Source organism: Suricata suricatta, chromosome 14 (assembly GCF_006229205.1).
Source record: "Suricata suricatta isolate VVHF042 chromosome 14, meerkat_22Aug2017_6uvM2_HiC, whole genome shotgun sequence".
NCBI lineage: Eukaryota > Metazoa > Chordata > Mammalia > Carnivora > Herpestidae > Suricata > Suricata suricatta.
In genome coordinates, this window is record NC_043713.1 from 51,490,899 (window position 1) to 51,509,317 (window position 18,419).

At 39.0% G+C, this 18,419-nt stretch overlaps 1 protein-coding gene across 3 annotated transcripts in view; it reads right to left on the bottom strand.

The window, feature by feature from the left end:
* Window positions 1–18,419, bottom strand: part of LPIN2 (lipin 2) — a 59,178-nt gene that overhangs the window by 32,136 nt on the left and 8,623 nt on the right. Inside the window, exons 1-2 of one of the 3 annotated variants that reach the window (XM_029922960.1) lie at window positions 17,699–17,717; window positions 6,982–7,182 (exon numbers count right to left, since the gene is read on the bottom strand). In XM_029922960.1, coding sequence (XP_029778820.1) covers window positions 6,982–7,173 — 192 coding nt within the window. In that variant the 5' untranslated portion in view covers window positions 7,174–7,182; window positions 17,699–17,717. Of the gene's footprint in view, window positions 1–164; window positions 255–6,981; window positions 7,183–17,698; window positions 17,718–18,419 lie in introns of those variants that run through there. The other 2 variants (XM_029922959.1, XM_029922961.1) reach the window with 2 other exon arrangements.

Genomic DNA, 18,419 nt, shown 5'->3' on the forward strand with positions numbered 1-18,419 from the left:
TCCAAGCATGTATGTTACTCAGTTCAGGCACAGATACAAAGCTGGTAGAGGTAGTTGTCTCCCTGTCTCCCACTGACAAACCCATGTGACAGTTTATAAAAATGGACAATGAAGAGGTATCAGTTGGCCAAGATCAAAGTGCCACAAACTAAAAGTAGTCTTACTGGAAGTGAAATGCAAAGTCAACGTCGACAGTTATAGAAGAAATAGCTGACTGCAGGAATGGGGATCCTGCTGCCATCTGAAAGGCTCAAGATGTGCAGCCAGAGGCACCTGGTGAAGGCAAGCTCATCCACACAGAGGAGCAGAGTGGCTATGACAAAAAAAAACAAAAGATGGCCCAGAGGAAATGATGTGGGCAAAAAATGCCACACTGAAGGAACTCTGACATACTTCATGACACTGAATGCTTCAGAGATGAAAACCTGAAAGCTGATCCAAACAGAAAGAAGCATATGACAATTTGCCAAGACAAAAGATGTCTGTTCTGTATCGTAAGTTCTACATCAAGAAGACAAGCACTATTCAAACCAACTAATCTCGCTAAGTTATTTTACAAAGAAGACACGTTAGGGGGCGCCTCGGTTAAGCCCCCAACTTTGGCTCAGGTCAGATCTCACGTTTGTGGGTTTGAGCCCCGCATCAGGCTCTGTGCTGACAGCTAGCTCAGGCCTGGAGCCTGCTTCCGGTTCTATGTCTCCTCCTCTCTTGCCTCTCCCCCTCTCATGCTCTGTCTCTCTCTGTATCAAAAATAAATAAAACATTAAAAAAAATTAAAAAGAAAAAGAAGACATGTTAGTTCTCAATGTTTCTAATGTTTTAAATTGCAGTGTACTAAACATCAATTTTCTATTTTTCATTTTCTTATACATTTGTAACTAACAAGTAGAAAATTTTGACGTTTTTACAAAAATTTGTGAAAGTCATGGAAAAAATCCTAATTTTTCTCAGTTATTAAGTTTGCATTGGGTTTCAACTTATCCAGTCATTTCTTTCATATGTATATACTTATTTTTTATGAATATAATTTGTCAAATTGGCTTACATACAACACGCAGTGCTCATCCCATCAAGTGCCCTCCTCACTGCCCATCACCCATTTTCCCCTCTCCCCAACCACTCCAACCACCCTTAGTTTGTTCTCTGTATATAAGAGTCTCTTGTGGTTTGCCTTCCCCCTTCTCTATAACCATTTTTCTACCCCTTCCCTTCCCCCATTGTGTTCCATTCAGTTTCTCAAGATCCACATGAGTGAAAACATGATATCTGTCCTTCTCTGACTTATTTCACTCAGCATAATACTTTCCAGTTCCATGCATGTTGCTACAAATTTGCCTAGTTGTTTTAATGATTTATATGACCATGCTGTTGGGTTGTTTATATAGAATACTACTACTTCCCACTTAAAAATAAGGTAGTCATTCATCTGTAGACTGTGAATAAATGTTTTTAAATATCTTATAATAACGAATGCCAACATTCAAAACTCTTACAGATAAACTTGTAAACTCCAGTTTTAGACTGGTTCAGGGGACATAAAAATGAAGGCATAGAAAAATGTAATACGGATATAAATAGAGTCATCCACAATCTAAATGTACTTAGCTTTGTAAAACCACTGGGTTTCTCCCAGTGAGGACCAATTATCCCTTTGGACACTGAGTGCTGGGTCACATCAGGTCAGTGAAGGTCATTAATTGAAATATTTTGTGAAAATGCTTATTACAAAAATCCTGTAACACAATCACACTAAGGCGTAATGAAGAAAACTAAATATTCTAAATCTAAAGACAAAAAGAACTATAAACAAATACTGTAGTAATTAAAAAAAAATCACAGAGATGTGGATTAGCAATTCTGAAGCTATTTTATGTGTATTTTAGAACTGAACAAATAAGTAAATATATTGTGGGTAATAAAAGCCATGTTTCTCACTGCCAGAAAAAGAAGTTACAAATAAGGAGATGAGAAGGAACCTTCTGCAGATGGGCTGGGATCAGAGTGAACGCATATGATTTTTACAGACAAATGTAGGTACATGTATTTACATACAGAGATCGTCCAGCTCTGCCCACTGATGAAGCCTAGAAGCAACGGCACCTAAGTAATGAGTGCACCTGCTGACTAGATCCTTTGTTTCTAGATACTATTCTCTAATAAAAGGAACCACTGCTCCTCAGAGAAACAAAATAATTACATTCCAGGGCTGACGCAGGTAAAGTAGATTCTTCTCAAATATCTCACGGTGCCAGAAAGCAAGGAAGTGCTCAAAAAATCATGGGAACATATCAAAAGGAGTCAACCTGAAGACGCTACCTACCAAATGCCAAATCTGGGACAATTTGAGCAATTACATAATGATAATAATGGATTATAACCCAAAGAGTAAAATTAATACTCAGAGGTTCAACTGATCTAAATAAATGATTGAATAAACAAAAGGACAGCTCTTCAATACAGTAGAATTTCAATTAATAAAGTAGAAAGGATGGAAACAGAGAATCATTCGGCAAACACCACAGTAATAACTGTTGCAGGCAAAATCCATCAATGTATGCTAAATTTATGAGTGAAAGTACAATGAAAAACAGAATACTTGCACAATCTCCAAGTTTCTTCCCACAAATAACTTTTTAGTGGAGAAACCTAGTAGACACCACTAACCAAGGGATCAAAGTATCACCGATGATGAGACACGGCATCATGATGGGCATCCTAAGATGATGCACTGAGAAGGGCACACTATCACTCTTGTGTTATTCTTCCCCAAAGGAGAAAACATCAGACAAACCCAAAGTGAGGGACCATCTACATAATAACCATTCTGTCAAGGTTGTAAGGAAAGACAGAATGGTTACTGAATATAGAATGAAAGCAATGTGGGATCCTGGGTAGGATCATGGACAAAAAGACAACTATAGTGAATCTGAATAAGGTCATCAGTTAATATTATACCAAAGTTAACTGCCTAGTTCTGATAAATTGTACTACGGTCACGTAAAATGTCAACATTAGGGGAAGAGGTGGGTGGCAGATACATACAAACTATTTAAAATACATTTGCAACTTGTTTAAACATCTAAAATAAAGGAGTTAAAAATATGGTAGTGTTATAAAAAAACAAAGACTCAGGAACAGTCACACACTGGAAGAGACGGAGAGACAGGACAGCTAAGTGTTCCATGTCATGATTATGATGATCCTTTCATGAGTGCATGTATGGTAAAGTTTTTAAATTATATTCTTTGAGTATGTATTACTGTGTGTTAATTATAAGAAAAAAAAGCTGTTAGGTGCATAAAATAAGTTTCACAAGACAAACATTAACTCATTTCCAAAGTAGGTTCTTAATGTTTTATATTACAGTGAATATTTACATCTTAAAAAAAGCTGGGTAGGACATGAAATCTAACTCTACTAAAACCAAGTACTGCAACAAATTCTTGGGCTAAAAAAATTATTTTCAGGTAAGTTTAAAATTTGTTTCATAATAAACTGATTGAAGTCACATAAGCATCTAGAATCATCTATTTCTGAAGCAGCTCTAATAGCAGCTCCTACATTGGAAGAATGCTTTCTAAGTTCCATGAGGGATGATGAAGTAAAGAAATAGATAATTTTTCCTAGACTATAAGAGCAAGGGGACTGGGAAAATTAAATTTCTATTAGCCATAATGCTAAATTTTAGGTTTCTCAGGATCCCTTAAGTATTTAGTTGCATTTATTCAACTAGAAGTTGGACATTAAAATAACTGAAATTATCATTTGTTTATTGATTTGTGGTTGTATAAATTAAGTTAAATTATACACAAAAGAAGTATTTAAAGTTATCTTATCTAATAAAAGAAATAACAGATTCAAATTAGTATCCTTCAGAATTTTCATCTTTGTAGGTTATCCATTTATCCTAGGTAGCTGGGAAAATTGAATGATGCCTCTATCAGAAGGCAAATTCAGTCTAGTTTTAAATCATCTTAGGAAAATTCACTCATTTATAGCCCTTGACTTTACTGATCAAATATGACATTTTCCAATATGACTATTTAGTCTCTTGATCTGCCTCTAAATGAAGTTTGGTTCCCCCAAATTAAATCTAACATCAAATTGTGCCAATACTGAGGATACTTGAAAGAATACCCTACAAACTCTTTAAGCAACAAAGCAAAAGTATTAAGAAATATTCTGAGAGATGGCACCAAATTGGAATAAATGCTTCCTGAGGTGGTTATTTTAAAGAGGGTACTCATTTTAATGTACTACTCCTTATAAACTGGTATCTAAAACAATACTCATATCTACATAGTCATACTCCTACTCTGTGGCTTAATCTTGCTCAATATCTAGGACTGAGATGTTGAAACGGAACTGATTTACTTTTTAGAAATACTGGTTATAGGAGACACTTGTTCTGGCATGCCATTCTTCAGGTAAGAGTATCTCTGGTGTCCTCTGGGGATCTACTCATCCCCTATTTCAGACGGTTTCGGGTTTGGCTGCAGAGAGGAGCTGCTGTCCAAGCCAAGCCAGTCAGGACATTCCAACCCAGCTACAGGGACTGGTCCGCAAGGTACATGTGACTAAGTCTCACAGGTAGGTTCTGTAGGGAGGAGAGGCTCTCTTTCCACTAGGGTTGCTGAGTTCATGCGCAGTAAGCCTGGAGATACTATGGCCATCTGCATCAGAGAGAACACACACTAAAGGAGGCAGAGCTGAGAGGTGAGCAGAGAGAGCATTCTGCTTAACATCCTTAAAGACTCAAATCAATTCAAATGCTCCTGGACATTAGTTATGTAAGCCAATAAATTTCCTTTTTTGCTTAAGCTAGTGCAAGGTGGGTTCTTGTCACCCACAACAGAAACTTCCTAATACGCTGGAATATTTAACTCTGATAAGTAATCATTAGTTTTGCTTGTTAAACCAACAAAATTAATATTTTAAAAACAGCAACTGCAGGTTTACCTTCCGAAATTCAACTCTTGAGTTATAAAATATACTGGGAGTAGTTGTGTTCTATCAAACAAGAACATACCAATGACAGTGGGAAAATTATCTCCCTAACCAGAGGCTTTAGGATGATTATAATTTCCAGGCCAGGTGTCACCAATATAAGTGTCACCATAATTGGGGGCTTAATGTAAAATCAGTGAATAGCTTTCCCGAGTCCAAACTGACCTAAAATAAGACAAACAGTTAATCCAAACTGACTGAGTATCTCAAGGCAGACATGGTTTCGGTTTTACTATCATAGGAAAGCTGTGTTTTGGTCAAAGAGCCAAATTTCCTCCCAAACACATCCTTTGGGCTTCTGGGGTACTAGTACAAAGAAAATTTCCCTTTTCCTGTGTCTCGTGGACCGACTATTAAAATCCAAGGGTTTGACAAGATACAGAACACAATCATTTGGGTAGTCTGATCTTGAACTTGTACTACTTTCTTAATTAGAGGTGCACAGCACGTAGAAAGAGGTATGTTATCTGTCCGGTCACCATTTATTGATGCACAAATGCTTACGTATACATCAGCCTGCAGATTCCATTCTGAAAGGCCAAAGGACTTAACCAAACCACTGATCAAAATCCAGATCACAGAAAAACAAACAAAAGTGCCATATAAGCCATTTCCTGAATAGATCCTTGCACAACTAATGGGAAATTTCAATGCATAAACAATTTTGTACAGATTCTCCCAAAGCAGATAAAAACTGAAAGTACTAGAGGTTAGTGTTACTGGCAAGAAATAAAAATTCCAAGAAGCTAAACTGTGGCTAAACACTGCTTTGCAACAGAAAGTTTCCAAGTTACTAAGTGAACTGCGACTGTTTTTGATTTCCAAAGGGTGACTCTGAACAGAGGCTGACCACACAAACTCTGCCACCCTGCAAGGTGGCTCTCTAGTAGAAAACTGATTTATAACACTTTGGAAAAAAGATGTGTTTTGGGGGGAGGGGGGCATGGTGGGCAGGTGGGGAGAACATGTAGTTGTATGAAACCCGTAAGCCTTTTCTTCCATTCTCAAAACAACGTAAGTTTAATTAAAACAGAAATTTCTGTTTAAAGAGTAAGATCAGCTATGCAAAATACCCAGCATCTGAAAACAGATGTTTCCAAATTATGTCAGTGGTCCTCTAACACCTAGTTCTGTGACCTAAAATGGTGTGGGTCTCTCATTGTGGTTTATAATCCTGACAAAATCTCCCTGCACTGTTTAAGTAGATAATGTGGGGTAAGAGTAGAGAGGGAAAATACTACCACGTACCTGCAAAGTTTTATTTCTAGCTCAGGTTTCTAACTTGATTGACATCAAATATGCTAACATGTCTTCCCCACTGCTCCATTATTTGAAGGAGAGAGGATGTAGGAAAAAGGAAAACACAAATTATCTTCTTTCTGAATGAATCTTCCCTGAAATAAAACTAAAAGCCAAAATCCCATGACCTGTGAGTTTGCATTCAGTAAGTTCTGGAGTAAAGTCAGGGTATCACTAACAAAATTTCAATACAAATAAGATTTAACAGCTTTGTCAAAACAAGGAAACTTGGCATTAATTTTACTTAAACAAATGTAATGTATTCTTAATTACCTGAGTCTATTCCATTCATAACTGGTATGAAGGGACTGCCCTAAATATTTTAAAGTGCTATGTAAGGTAAAGAAACTTTCTCTAAATATATCTAACCTTCCCCATTTACTTCCGCCACTTTCTCTATTTTGCTCCTCTGAGCTGCAACAAATGGGATTATCAAGATAATTTTCAGCCTTTTTCCCCCCTTGGAGAGACTTTCTAAAGTAAGCCTTCTGAATTCAGCAGCAACGTCAAAATAATACATAAAGGCTGACTTCTCATACGATTACCTTCAACATTACACAGGTTTTCCTTAAAAAAAAAAAAAAAAAAAGTCCAGAGAGATTAGACAGGAACAACTTATGTTGCTACCATCCAACCTTTCACCTTCCTTGAGAACAAGCCGTCCCCTGTACTCACCACTTTCTCTTTGGATCTCAGGACTCCCAGCTTCCCAAATCGGACATGAAAAGGTGAACACTGATAGGTGCCATCCTGCTGTCGCACCACAATGACATCGATGCACCCAGACAAAGTGGCTTGGTTAATGCCCTTGTAGAGTTCTTTCACAGTCACAATCACCTGCCCAGCCAGCTGTCCCACATAATTCATGGTTTGAAACTACAAAAGACAAGAAAAGAAAAATAGATGAGAAACACTAGATCTGTGGATCTAATGACAGAAAAATTAGTGGTGGTTAAAGTGTATTGTGCATTTGTGTACCATATTACGTGTTAACTTTGCTGATCTCGAACTAGTTAGTCTCACACTACAACTGTTCTACAATTCCACACATGGACAAAATCAGATGGTTCTCCTTTGCATCCTCAGCGGCTATCCCAGCCAGGGCCTGAGGCATGCCTAAGTTCTAAGTTCCCTTTCCTTTTCAATCATCATGGATTCTGCTAGCTGCCAGTAGGGGTGTCACTCTAAAGTTTAGAACCTGCACAGAACCACCAAAGAACCCAGACTACCACCACTGCCCTCTTTTTTTTTTTTAAATGTCTTTTATTTTATTTTTGAGAGACAGAGACAATACGAGCAGGAGAGGGTCAGAGAGAGAGGGAGACACAGAATCTGAAGCAGGCTCCAGGCTCCGAGCTATTTGTCAGCACAGAGCCCGACACGGGGCTCGAACCCATGAATCGTGAGATCATGACCTGAGCCAAAGCCAGACGTTTAACCGACCAAGACACCCAGGCGCCCCTGCCCTCTTGCCCAAGATCACTAGGAACCTAGGGCAGCTGTATCCACCCTGACCACAGCAGAAAAAATGGCCAATGATATCTGGGAAAACCCAGAAAATCCGTTTCTGCTGAAGGCAATTAAATGACAGATGAGTTTTCTATAAAACTATTAATCGAATATGGTTCAGAGGCGTGCTAGATTAAATAAATTCTGGGTGAGGTAGACTGGGCCTAACCGATTTATATCATTACTTTTATCAAAATTCCTCTCAGTGCTTGAACACAACTCACTAGAACATACATTCATGTTTTACAAAGTTCAAAGTACAGAAAAGGGTTTTAATCTTGTTGGTCAACAAAAATTAACTAGTCAAATTGAGAACGCTATGCTATAAAAGGATCCTCCAGAAAGGGTCAAAGATGGACATGAGTGTGCACTTGACCCGGGCTGCAGGGACGCTAGGAAATGCTTCCTCTGTGCCCCACATCCACTGTGGCTGCTGCTAGGGCTGACTGTATCTGACCACAGGTTGGGGCACCTACCATAGAGTATGCAACAAAGACCAGTGGGGAAGTCTCCTTCAATTCCCTTCAACTCTTTTACCAATTAGAAAAAGATAGCTTCTCTTTAGTCCTAACATTATCAAGTTTCATCTCCACTTATCAAATACCACCACCACGTTTCATTCATTAGACACCAACACCCCTAGTATTAGGTCAAAGCACAATTCAGCATGTCATTCAGCCGGGGACAGAAGGGACATGGACCAAATAAGAGATCCTCCACGGCTATGGCTAATCCAGAGGTCAACTTTCACTGAACCAGAGAAAAGACAATTTATTCTCCAGATCATAAGCACAGCTGTCTCTTTACCTCCAGCTTTTCAGGTACCTTAAGCTCAAAGTTACATGATTAGAAAAGTTATAAGAGATCACATTCTACATTGTGAGATAAGTCCAGCTGAAATGGGAGAAAGAATGCTACTCCAGTGGGAAAACCCAGGGGACTGCCAGGAAATCGGCCTCCAGAGAAACTCACCCTACTCCTCACAGATGAGCAACTGCCTGCTGGCAGTGCCCCGATTCCACTCAGACATTTTCTCTGTTCTTATACAAAGATGAATGTGTAATCAAGATCCATCCGTCTTACAGCACGAACACAACCACAAGAATTTTACCCCGGAAAAACCTTTTGAATATTTTAAAGCTAATATTACAAAGGTCCCAAAATGTATCTACAGATGGCTTTGAGGATGTAAACTAGCTGCCAAACTTACTACTAAATAAGGTAGGATCCTTTATAAATAGTTATAAGTTGGTTTTGATTTTCATTTTAGAATTCATTTGGTAAGGCTAAATTAAGCACATACCAAGTGCCCGATAATTATTTCTTCAATGAATAAAGCCTCAAATGAACCATCAATAAATGACACAAAAATAAGAAAAGTGTATAGGGAGGAAATACTGTTTCATCAAAATTTTTGTATTACATCTCATTAAAAAAATTTTTTTTTGTTTTGCAGTATTTGTAGTTTCACATATACACAGTTTTAAGAAATACAAAGAGAGTTCATGTATCCTTTAAGCCAGTTTCCCCCAACATCTTGCAAAATTCAAGTGTAACATCACAATCAGGATATCAACACTAATTCAGTTAAAATTACAAACATTTCCATCATCATAAAGATCTGTGCTATTGGCCTTTCAGAGCCAACAAACACCCAATTCCCTCACTCTCTCCTTAATCTCTGGACACCATTAATCTGTTTTTCATTTCTGTTACTTTGGCCATTTTTACGAAAGTTATATAAATGGAATCATATATAAATGGAATCATGTCATTCATTGCCTTTTCCCATTTCTACTGCTATGGATATTCATCCGGTTGCTGCATATATCACTTTGTTCCTTTCTATTGGGAGGTAGGTAGTACTGTGACATGGATATACCCTAGTTTGTTTAATCAAACAAATGAAACTAGTTTGTTCCTCAACAGTTGAGTGATTTAAAGTTTTTGAGTATTACAGTTAAAACTACCATAGCACTCATGTATAGGTTTTTGTGTGAAAATCAGTTTTCCGGGGTGCCTGAGCAGCTCAGTCAGTTAAGTGTCTGACTTCAGCTCAGGTCATGACCTCACGGTTCATGGGTTTGAGCCTTGCAAAAGGCTCTGTGCTGACAGCTCAGAGCCTGGAGTCTGCTTCGGATTCTGTTTCTCTCTCTCTCTCTCTCTCTCTGCCCTTCCCCCACTCATGCCCTCTCTCTCTCCATCTCTCAAAAATGAGTAAACATTAACAAAAGAATGTAAGAAAATCAGTTTTCAAATTTGACTGGAATAAACCTCCAGGGATGTGACTGCTGGATTGAATAACTGCGTGCTTAGTCTTCAAAGACACTGCCACCAGAATCACAGTACCATTATACAGCCCCACAAGCAATGTCTACATCCTTGTCAGCATTTGGTACTGTCTTTTTTTATTTAGCCACAATGACGAGGACAAGTGATATTATTAGTTTTAATTTGCAATTCCCTAATGGCTAATAACACTGAATATCTTTTCATATGATGACTTGGTACCTGAGTATCTTGTTAAATTTTGTTTCATAAAACTACCACTAATTCAGAGAAAAGGAGAATAAACACATTTTTGTTCCTTATTTCTGGAGTCATGGTGTACAAGTTTCATATTAAGAATGTCTCCAAAAACAGAGGTGAAGTAAAATTTAATCTTGTGTAGTTCATATTTTCACTCTTTTATCAAGAGTATTTTTCAGCAACCTAGAATTGTCCGTCAGAATGTTCATATGTAAGTAATATATGTTCGCTACATGCTTTCTGCTTGTCACGGCATGTATATTAATCAGCACCCACGTAGTCCATCTTTGTATTACTACTTGAGTGATTGGTGGCAATTTAAAAATAAGCTTTGTTACAAATTTTTAAAAATTTCATAACAAATTATATCAGCCTTTCCTTGAAAGAAACTGAAAAATGGTAACTTTAAGCATCTCCATTCAGCCATAAAACAAGTCTTATAAACTAAATGTGTAATAAGCTATCATCAACTAGAACACAGAATCCATAATTAAGTGTAACTACATCTATTCAAAGTGATTTTAATTACCATGGTTAAAGGATGTGCTGTTATACAAGAAAGTCTATTGTGTAAATGCCAGTTGCTAAATGTAGAAAAATACATGCTATCAAATGACTGACTTTTTTCTTAGCACATTTAAAACAATTCTGTTTAGATTACAAAGGCTGGGAAAACAAAAGTAATGGGAGGCCTGGTGCCGGATCATTCACTACACTCTGGGAATGAGAGGGACAACCATGCTAGGAGGGGCACTGCAACTAGGCCAGATAGGGGGCTGCCCCATGGTTATGTCTGGGGGAAAAGCAGCTGGCTATTGTATGCACGACATATTAAACAGCATCTTCCAGGGGCGCCTGGGTGGCTCAGTTGGTCAAGCATCCAACTTCAGCTCAGGTCATGATCTCACAGTTTGTGAGTTCAAGCCCTGGGTCAGCTCTGTGCTGACAGCTTGGATCCTGGAGCCTGCTTCAGATTCTATGTCACCCTCTCTCTCTGCTCCTTCCCTGCTCACGCGCTGTCTTGTCTCTCTCTCAAAAAATAAGTAGGGAGAAATAGACCAGAGATCATGTTCTCTCCTCTTACCATGTGAGGGCACAATGAGAAAATGTGCAAGCCTGGGAGAGGACCCTCACTAGGAATTAAACTGGCCAGCACCTTATCTTGGACTTGCCAGCCTCCAAAATTGTGAGAAATAAATGTTTAGAACACCCAGTCTGTGGTAGTCTTTATGGCAGCCCAAGCTAAGGCAAGTACCTTCTTCAACAACATAACTGCCATACTGTTTCTCAATGCTGGGATACTTCCAGTTGACCAAGATTCACTCCTTTCACCCCAAGAAGTTGGTGACAGTATCAGACAGCCCTTGTATTATGTCCACTAGAACTCACAATGAGTATCACCCTCTTCTAAATGATATCATTTACACCAAAGAGTTTGTTGTACATCTATAACTAGGTTAAGATCTAGTTCTATTCTGGGCTAAGCATTCTTCTAAAATGAGTGGGTTTACTTTCACTTTTATGACAAATTAAAGAACTTTTTTTTAAGTGGGAGATCCAAAACTAGACAGTGGTATAGACAGGACTGACTAGTATACAGTGTATACAATGTATAGTGTGTGTTTAGGTCCAGGCACTGGCTCCCATGGGCTGGGTTAGATGTTGGGAGGTTGCAAGACAGGGAAGGACTTACTGATCGTTGAACTAAAAATGAGAACACTCGGAAAACAGAAATTAACTAAATTAACCAAATGGCTCTTTATACATAAAATTCAATAGACTGAATCAGTCCTTCGTGCATGAAATTCAATGGTGCCCACAATGATTTTTCTTATCAAAAATTTTAAAGGAAACATACACTAGTATCTGGAATAAATGGTTTAAAGATTTGCTTAGTAGCTTTTCCTAAGCATCAAAGAAACTAAAGTAAGCCCATCGTGATAGGTAGTAGAGATTTGTAAACGGAATCTATTATTAAATACGTTCAAATACAGATCTTCTTCCTATAAAAACTGCTCAAACTATTTAAAGGTGATATGTTCAATCAAAAACAATTTTCGCTAAGGAAAAGGGATATAGGTACTTATTAAAATACAATTTCTAAATCGTTATCAATACAAAAATGGATATGTTCTAAACTACTCATATATATCATCAAAATCTGTTTCCTAAGTTTTAAGTTTACCCTCATATATCTAGTCAATACTATTATCACTAGTTAGCAGTAGTGCTACTAACAAACACAACTACAGTTGTTACACATCCATCACATGTCAAGTGCTATGGAATATTGTATATTATCTCATGTAATTCTCACAAATATCTGGAGTTTGGTATCAATATTCCCATTTATATGGGGAAACTGAAGTTTAGAAGGGTCCAAGGTCACCACAGTAAGTGGTAAAGCCGATATTCAAACTCCAGTCTGACTACAGCCTAACTGCAAGTCTAAGTGATAGAAATGGTCTAAAGCACTGATCTGAAAAGCTATGATGAGAACCCCCCCCCCCCCCCCCCCCCGATTTCTTGCTGCAAGTGGACTGCTTTTAGAACCTGGAGCTTGCCCTCAACATTCTAACCTTCTGCTCACAGATGTGAGGGAAGTGTGTTATGAGAGAACAAACTAGAAACTTCAGGAAACAGCAGAATACGTTCCAGCTTACACCTATGCTTCTAGACCAAACTCCTGGCAGCAAAGCTTATATTCTGCCTTTGAGTAGAACTTAATATTTATTTTATTTTTCAATAATTTTCTCAAACATACCTCATTTGATCTTCAAGAAGAGAATTTAGGTTAAGTAAGGCAGACATTTTTCATTTCATTTTACATTTAGACTGAGACAAAAGTTATTTAACATTCCATTACTATTCACTAGAAACCAGCTCTACTGTACTCAGGGTCCCAACCTTCTTGCTATTTCCCACCAGTAGCTTAAATCATGGGGCTCTCAAGGTCAGCTGGTAACCCTGAGGACAAGAGATCCTAGGCTGAACTCAAGTACTTAAGACTACAGTTCTCTGTGAATTCCAGAGTCTCTTGGAGGTGGCCAAACCTAAACCTGGAGGGTAACCACTCGCTGAGAACTTTGCCTCACTGAAAGCAGGAGATGAAAGGCACGCACAGCAGCATCTGCTGCAAGCTCCTCCCTGGTCTGGGAGTCAGGGGGTGAAAAGTCCCCCAGAGGCTTGCCCACATCCTGTCAAGACATTCTCTAAAACATTTGCTCAGTGCCTAGCAGACATACGGGGATCACAAAGAACTAAATGAGGTTACAACTTAGCTAGACATATTGTAACGGAAAACTATTCAAAATAGTGCCATCTATGAGTGAGCACACACAACTGACACTAAGCCTGACAAAGAAAACATCTTGGACATTTAACATTCAAATAAATGCCTTACTTTGTACCACTCAGCTTTTTATCCCCCATGATAACAAAATGCTAATTTGTTTAACTTTTCTTCATTTATAATCAGCTGGTTTTTAACTCTCACCTTACAAAATATGAAACAGGAAATAGCCAGAGGACAAGGAACAGCCCTTGCTCTCAGTGAAGGACAGGGCCACCCCCAGGGCTCTGCTGAGACCCATCTGATCTCCTTGAAACCAAAGTCCATGAGGGAATGCTGATAGCTGCACATCTAAACTGTACTGCTCCAAGTCTCCCCAAGGCCATAGCAGCTCCCTTTCCGTCCTGCAGTACAGAGTGGCTGTTGGAACAGGGCTCTCCAACATTTCTATGACCATTTAGTCCCCACGTACAGAATGTGTAAACTAAAACCCAGCGTCTCCCAGCAAAATTCCTGAATAATGTACAAAAAATTCAAGTAAGAGATGACAGAGCTCTAAAGGCAGAAGCAGTGCAGAGAAGACGGAGGAGAATCAGTAGGACCTGTGACAGACCCAAGGCGATGCTAAAGGAGAGGAAACAGCTGGTCAGGATCATGCCACCATTTCTAGACAGAGCTAGAAATACATCTGGCATGTGGTTGGGATTCAGTAAATACTGCTGAATGAACAAATTTAAATATGAAAATAAAAAGGGCTGAACTTCAAGAATTTTCACTTATTGCATTGGTTCAAATTTTGTGTATATGAAAATTATCCTTAACAGTTCTTTAAACAGCAAAATTTCTAGAATTTTTTTGGAAGTTTAATAACTGATTTATAAAGATGAACCAGGTTAGGGAAGCATGCTCCTTGTAAAAGGAAGAGCTCCTATGATAAGATTCCACGCCTGTTTTCGCTACCTCCAAAATCAATCTGTCATAAAATAGACTACAAGAAGGCTTAAAGCCTTGGGTACTGTCTTGCATCTTTCTTTAGAGACAATGGACAGGAGAGTTCTAGAAATCTTTTTGAGCTGGCTTCTGAATTCAGAAGATTCCTTCCTGAGAGACAGACTTAGCCAGGATGCAGTGTTCTTAGGAGGATCTGGGCTTCTAACCAGTTCCATGTAGATTATGAGCTGTCTTTCTAAAGAGCAACCCTACTTTTTATATCACCTCCACTGTTTGAAGGCACAGCCAAGGGCCTTTTTTATGTCTAACCAACTTTTTACCCCTCTAAGTGAGGAAAACTGACGAGGACCACAGTGTAGGTCACTTTTCCAAAGAGTAGATCTCCGATCATAATTGAGTCAAGTTTTGATGCTTAAGGGTGTAGATCTTTTCATGTGTCTGTTAGCCATCTGGACATCTTTGGAATAACATCTATTCATGTCTTCTGCTCATTCCTTAAGGATTATGTGTTCTCTGGGTGTTGAGTTTGGTAAGTTCTTTATAGATTTTAGATACTAACCCTTTATCACATATGTCATTCGCAAATATCTTCCCCCATTCTGTAGGCTGCCTGTTAGTTTTGTTGATTGTTTCCTTCGCTGTGCAGAAGCTTTTTCTCTTGATGAAGTCTCAATAGTTCATTTCTGCTTTTGTTTCCCTTGCCTTTGGTGACATGTCTAGTAAGAATCTGCTCTGGTCAAGGTAAAAGAGGTTGCTGCCTGTGTTCTCCTCTAGGATTTTGACAGTGCCCTGTCTCACATTTAGGTCTTTCATCCATTTTGAATTTATTTTTGTGTATGATGTAAGAAAGTGGTCCAGTTTCATTCTTATGCATGTTGTTGTCCAGTTTTCCCAACATTATTTGTTGAAGAGACTTTTTTCCATTGGATCTTCTTTCCTGCTTTGTTGATTGGTTGATCATATAGTTGTGGGTCTATTTCTGGGTTTTCTATTCTGTTCCATTGATCTATATGTCTGTTTTTGGGCCAATACCATACTGTCTTGAAATACAGCTTGAAATGTGGAATTGTAATGCCTCCAATTGCGTTTTTCTTTTTAGGGATTGCTTTGGCTATTTGGGGTCTTTTGTGGTTCCATACAAATTTTAGGACTGTTTGTTCTAGCTCTGTGAAAAATGTCAGTGGAATTTGTTAGGGATTGCATTAAATGTGTAGACTGCTTTGGATAGTAAGGACATTTTAACAATGTTTGTTCTCCCAATCCATGAACATGGAACGCTTTTCTATTTGTGCCCAAAGAGAGACAAAAAAAATATATTTATTTTGAGAGGGAGAGGGGGAGAGAGAGAATCACAAGCAGATTCCATGCTCAGCCTGGAGCCCAATGTGGGGCTCAACCTCACAACTGTGAGATCATGACCTGAGCCAAAATCAAGAGGTGGATGTTTAAACAACTGAGCCACCCAGACGTCTCTGAAGAGAATTTTCTGACCCAATATTCCTGTTTTGGAATTTGAACAAATACATGATGCAATGGCTAACTCAGAGGATAACAATAAGGCCCCCTGGATCACAATGATTTTTGTCTCTCAGAGATTACCCCCCCCAACCAAAGTAAATCTGTACTTTGGGGCTTAGGCCTTAGCACAGCTGACAGTGGGGTGGGGAGACATCTGATCCAAACAGATATTCCTGAGGTATGTATGGAGAGCCAAAATGACAATAAACTAGCTGGCTGAGCTACTTGACCAACAATCCAAAAGGCACACCAGCTGAAGACACTGAGATGCCAAACAGCCTGAGTCCTTGCTCTCTCATCATTTCTCTGACTGAAGAATGGTAATAAGTTTCTTTGTTTGCCTGGCTTAGTGTCCAGTGCTGATATTTACCAACACAGGACTTAAATACAGATAAACTGATACTGATTCTGACCTGATAAAGTCACCTAGAACTCTACAACTCCCCCCCCATCCCCTCAAACCCGCCAAAACACCCCGAGAAACTAGTGAAAGCCTTCATCCCCTGAACCCAGACTTCATTTTAATATAGACAACACACAATGTTATATTAATTTTATATGTACAACATAGAGATTTGACAATTTTATAGTATTATTTTATTATTATTGTTATTAATGAGAAAACATGAGGGTGGCCTTAAGCTTGGTTGGTGAGTTGACGAATTCAGATTTCAAATCTATCATAACACATTCTCTTTAAGGAAGTATGGAAGCACAGATTTTGGCTTACTGGGCTCACTTCTCTGTGATTTCACCATACTATCTACAGAGTAGATGAACAATTATCTTGGGCTAAGGTTGAAAAAAGGGAAGACGCTTGGGCACCACAGCAATATGCTTTTTTCCCCTAGTGTGAATCCAAATTTTACCCAAATATTTGCTTTGGCTTTTCAGCAAGTAGAGCTGAAGAGAGGACTGTGTCACCTATTCCATCTTCAAAAACCATCAAGTCCCCACTTTCCACCTCTAATCATTGGCCTAGTAATTTTCAGACCAATCCTCCATAATCCAACCTAAATTTTCTTCTCAATCTATCCAACTACTACTGTTGGCTGTTGATTTAATATTTTATAAGAGGAGCAAGGAGGTTTTAGTCTTCCTGGATGGAGAGGAGATGGGAACAAATAAAGTATGCCCACAACAGATTGTGAACACACAGAGCACAATGCTTTCTGTGATCAGAGGAGATGGGGGGGTGGGCGTGGAGGCAGTAGAGGCATGGGCTCAGGGCCTGAGAAGAAAGCAGTAGGTGGCAAGAAGGGGTTTGTGGCTGCGTGCATCCAAGGCACTCTGCCCTGTCCTTTCCCTACCACAGCACATAAGCACTCACCACACTGCAGTCATTTGCTTATGCACCTCCAAACTCTACCAACTCTTAAGTTCTGACAAAGAAAGAAGAAGTGTTGTATGCTTCACCATCTCCCCAACGCCTGGCACAGTACGTAGCAAAGGGAGATTCTTAATAAGTATTTTTAGTTAGATCGATGAATACAAGATCTAGTGAAAAGAATCAGCAAGGAGAGGGAGAAATATACACTAAGTTTTGAATTGTAACCAACATGAGAGAAATTTAAAATGTAAATGAAGGGGCACCTGGGTGGTTCAGTTTGCTGAGTGTCCAATTTCGGCTCAGGTCATGACCTCACGGTCTGTGGGTTTGAGCTCCACGTTGGGTACTGTGCCGACAGCTCAGAGCCTGGAGCCTGCTTCAGATTCTGGTCTCCCTCTCTCTCTGCCCCTCCCCTGCTCACTCTCTGTCTCTCAAAATCAAATAAGACATTAAAAAAGATTTTTTTTAATGTAAATGAAGATACTTGTGTATATACATATAGCCATGCCTCAAGAAAAATGCCAAATGGGGGCCAACCCAATGTTGCAAAAGCAATGTTTAGATATTCTGAAACCAATGCTTTTCTCCAGATGCTGGTTTAGACTTCACAGAAAAAACTCTGCATAAATGTAGTATATGTGAGTGACAATTAAAAACAACACCCACCTCCCACGGGTAAATCTAAAAATATCCCTGTGAGAACAAATGACATCTATGCAAACTGCTCTGAAGAACGCTGAGCAGCTAGCTCTACAGCAACTTGTAAGAGAGACCGCTCACTGGTCTGTCAGGGGAAGTCAGTGTGGGAAGGTCAGCTGAGGCAGAGGTAAGGCTGAAAGTGACAATGATCATACCGTGACCAATTACAGAAAACAGCATGAAACAGAACAGACTTAGGTTATCATCTCCTATGAGCAAGTTTTAACTTACATGAAAATCCCCAAAATTATAATTCTATAAGGCACATCCTTCAAGGTAAATAGC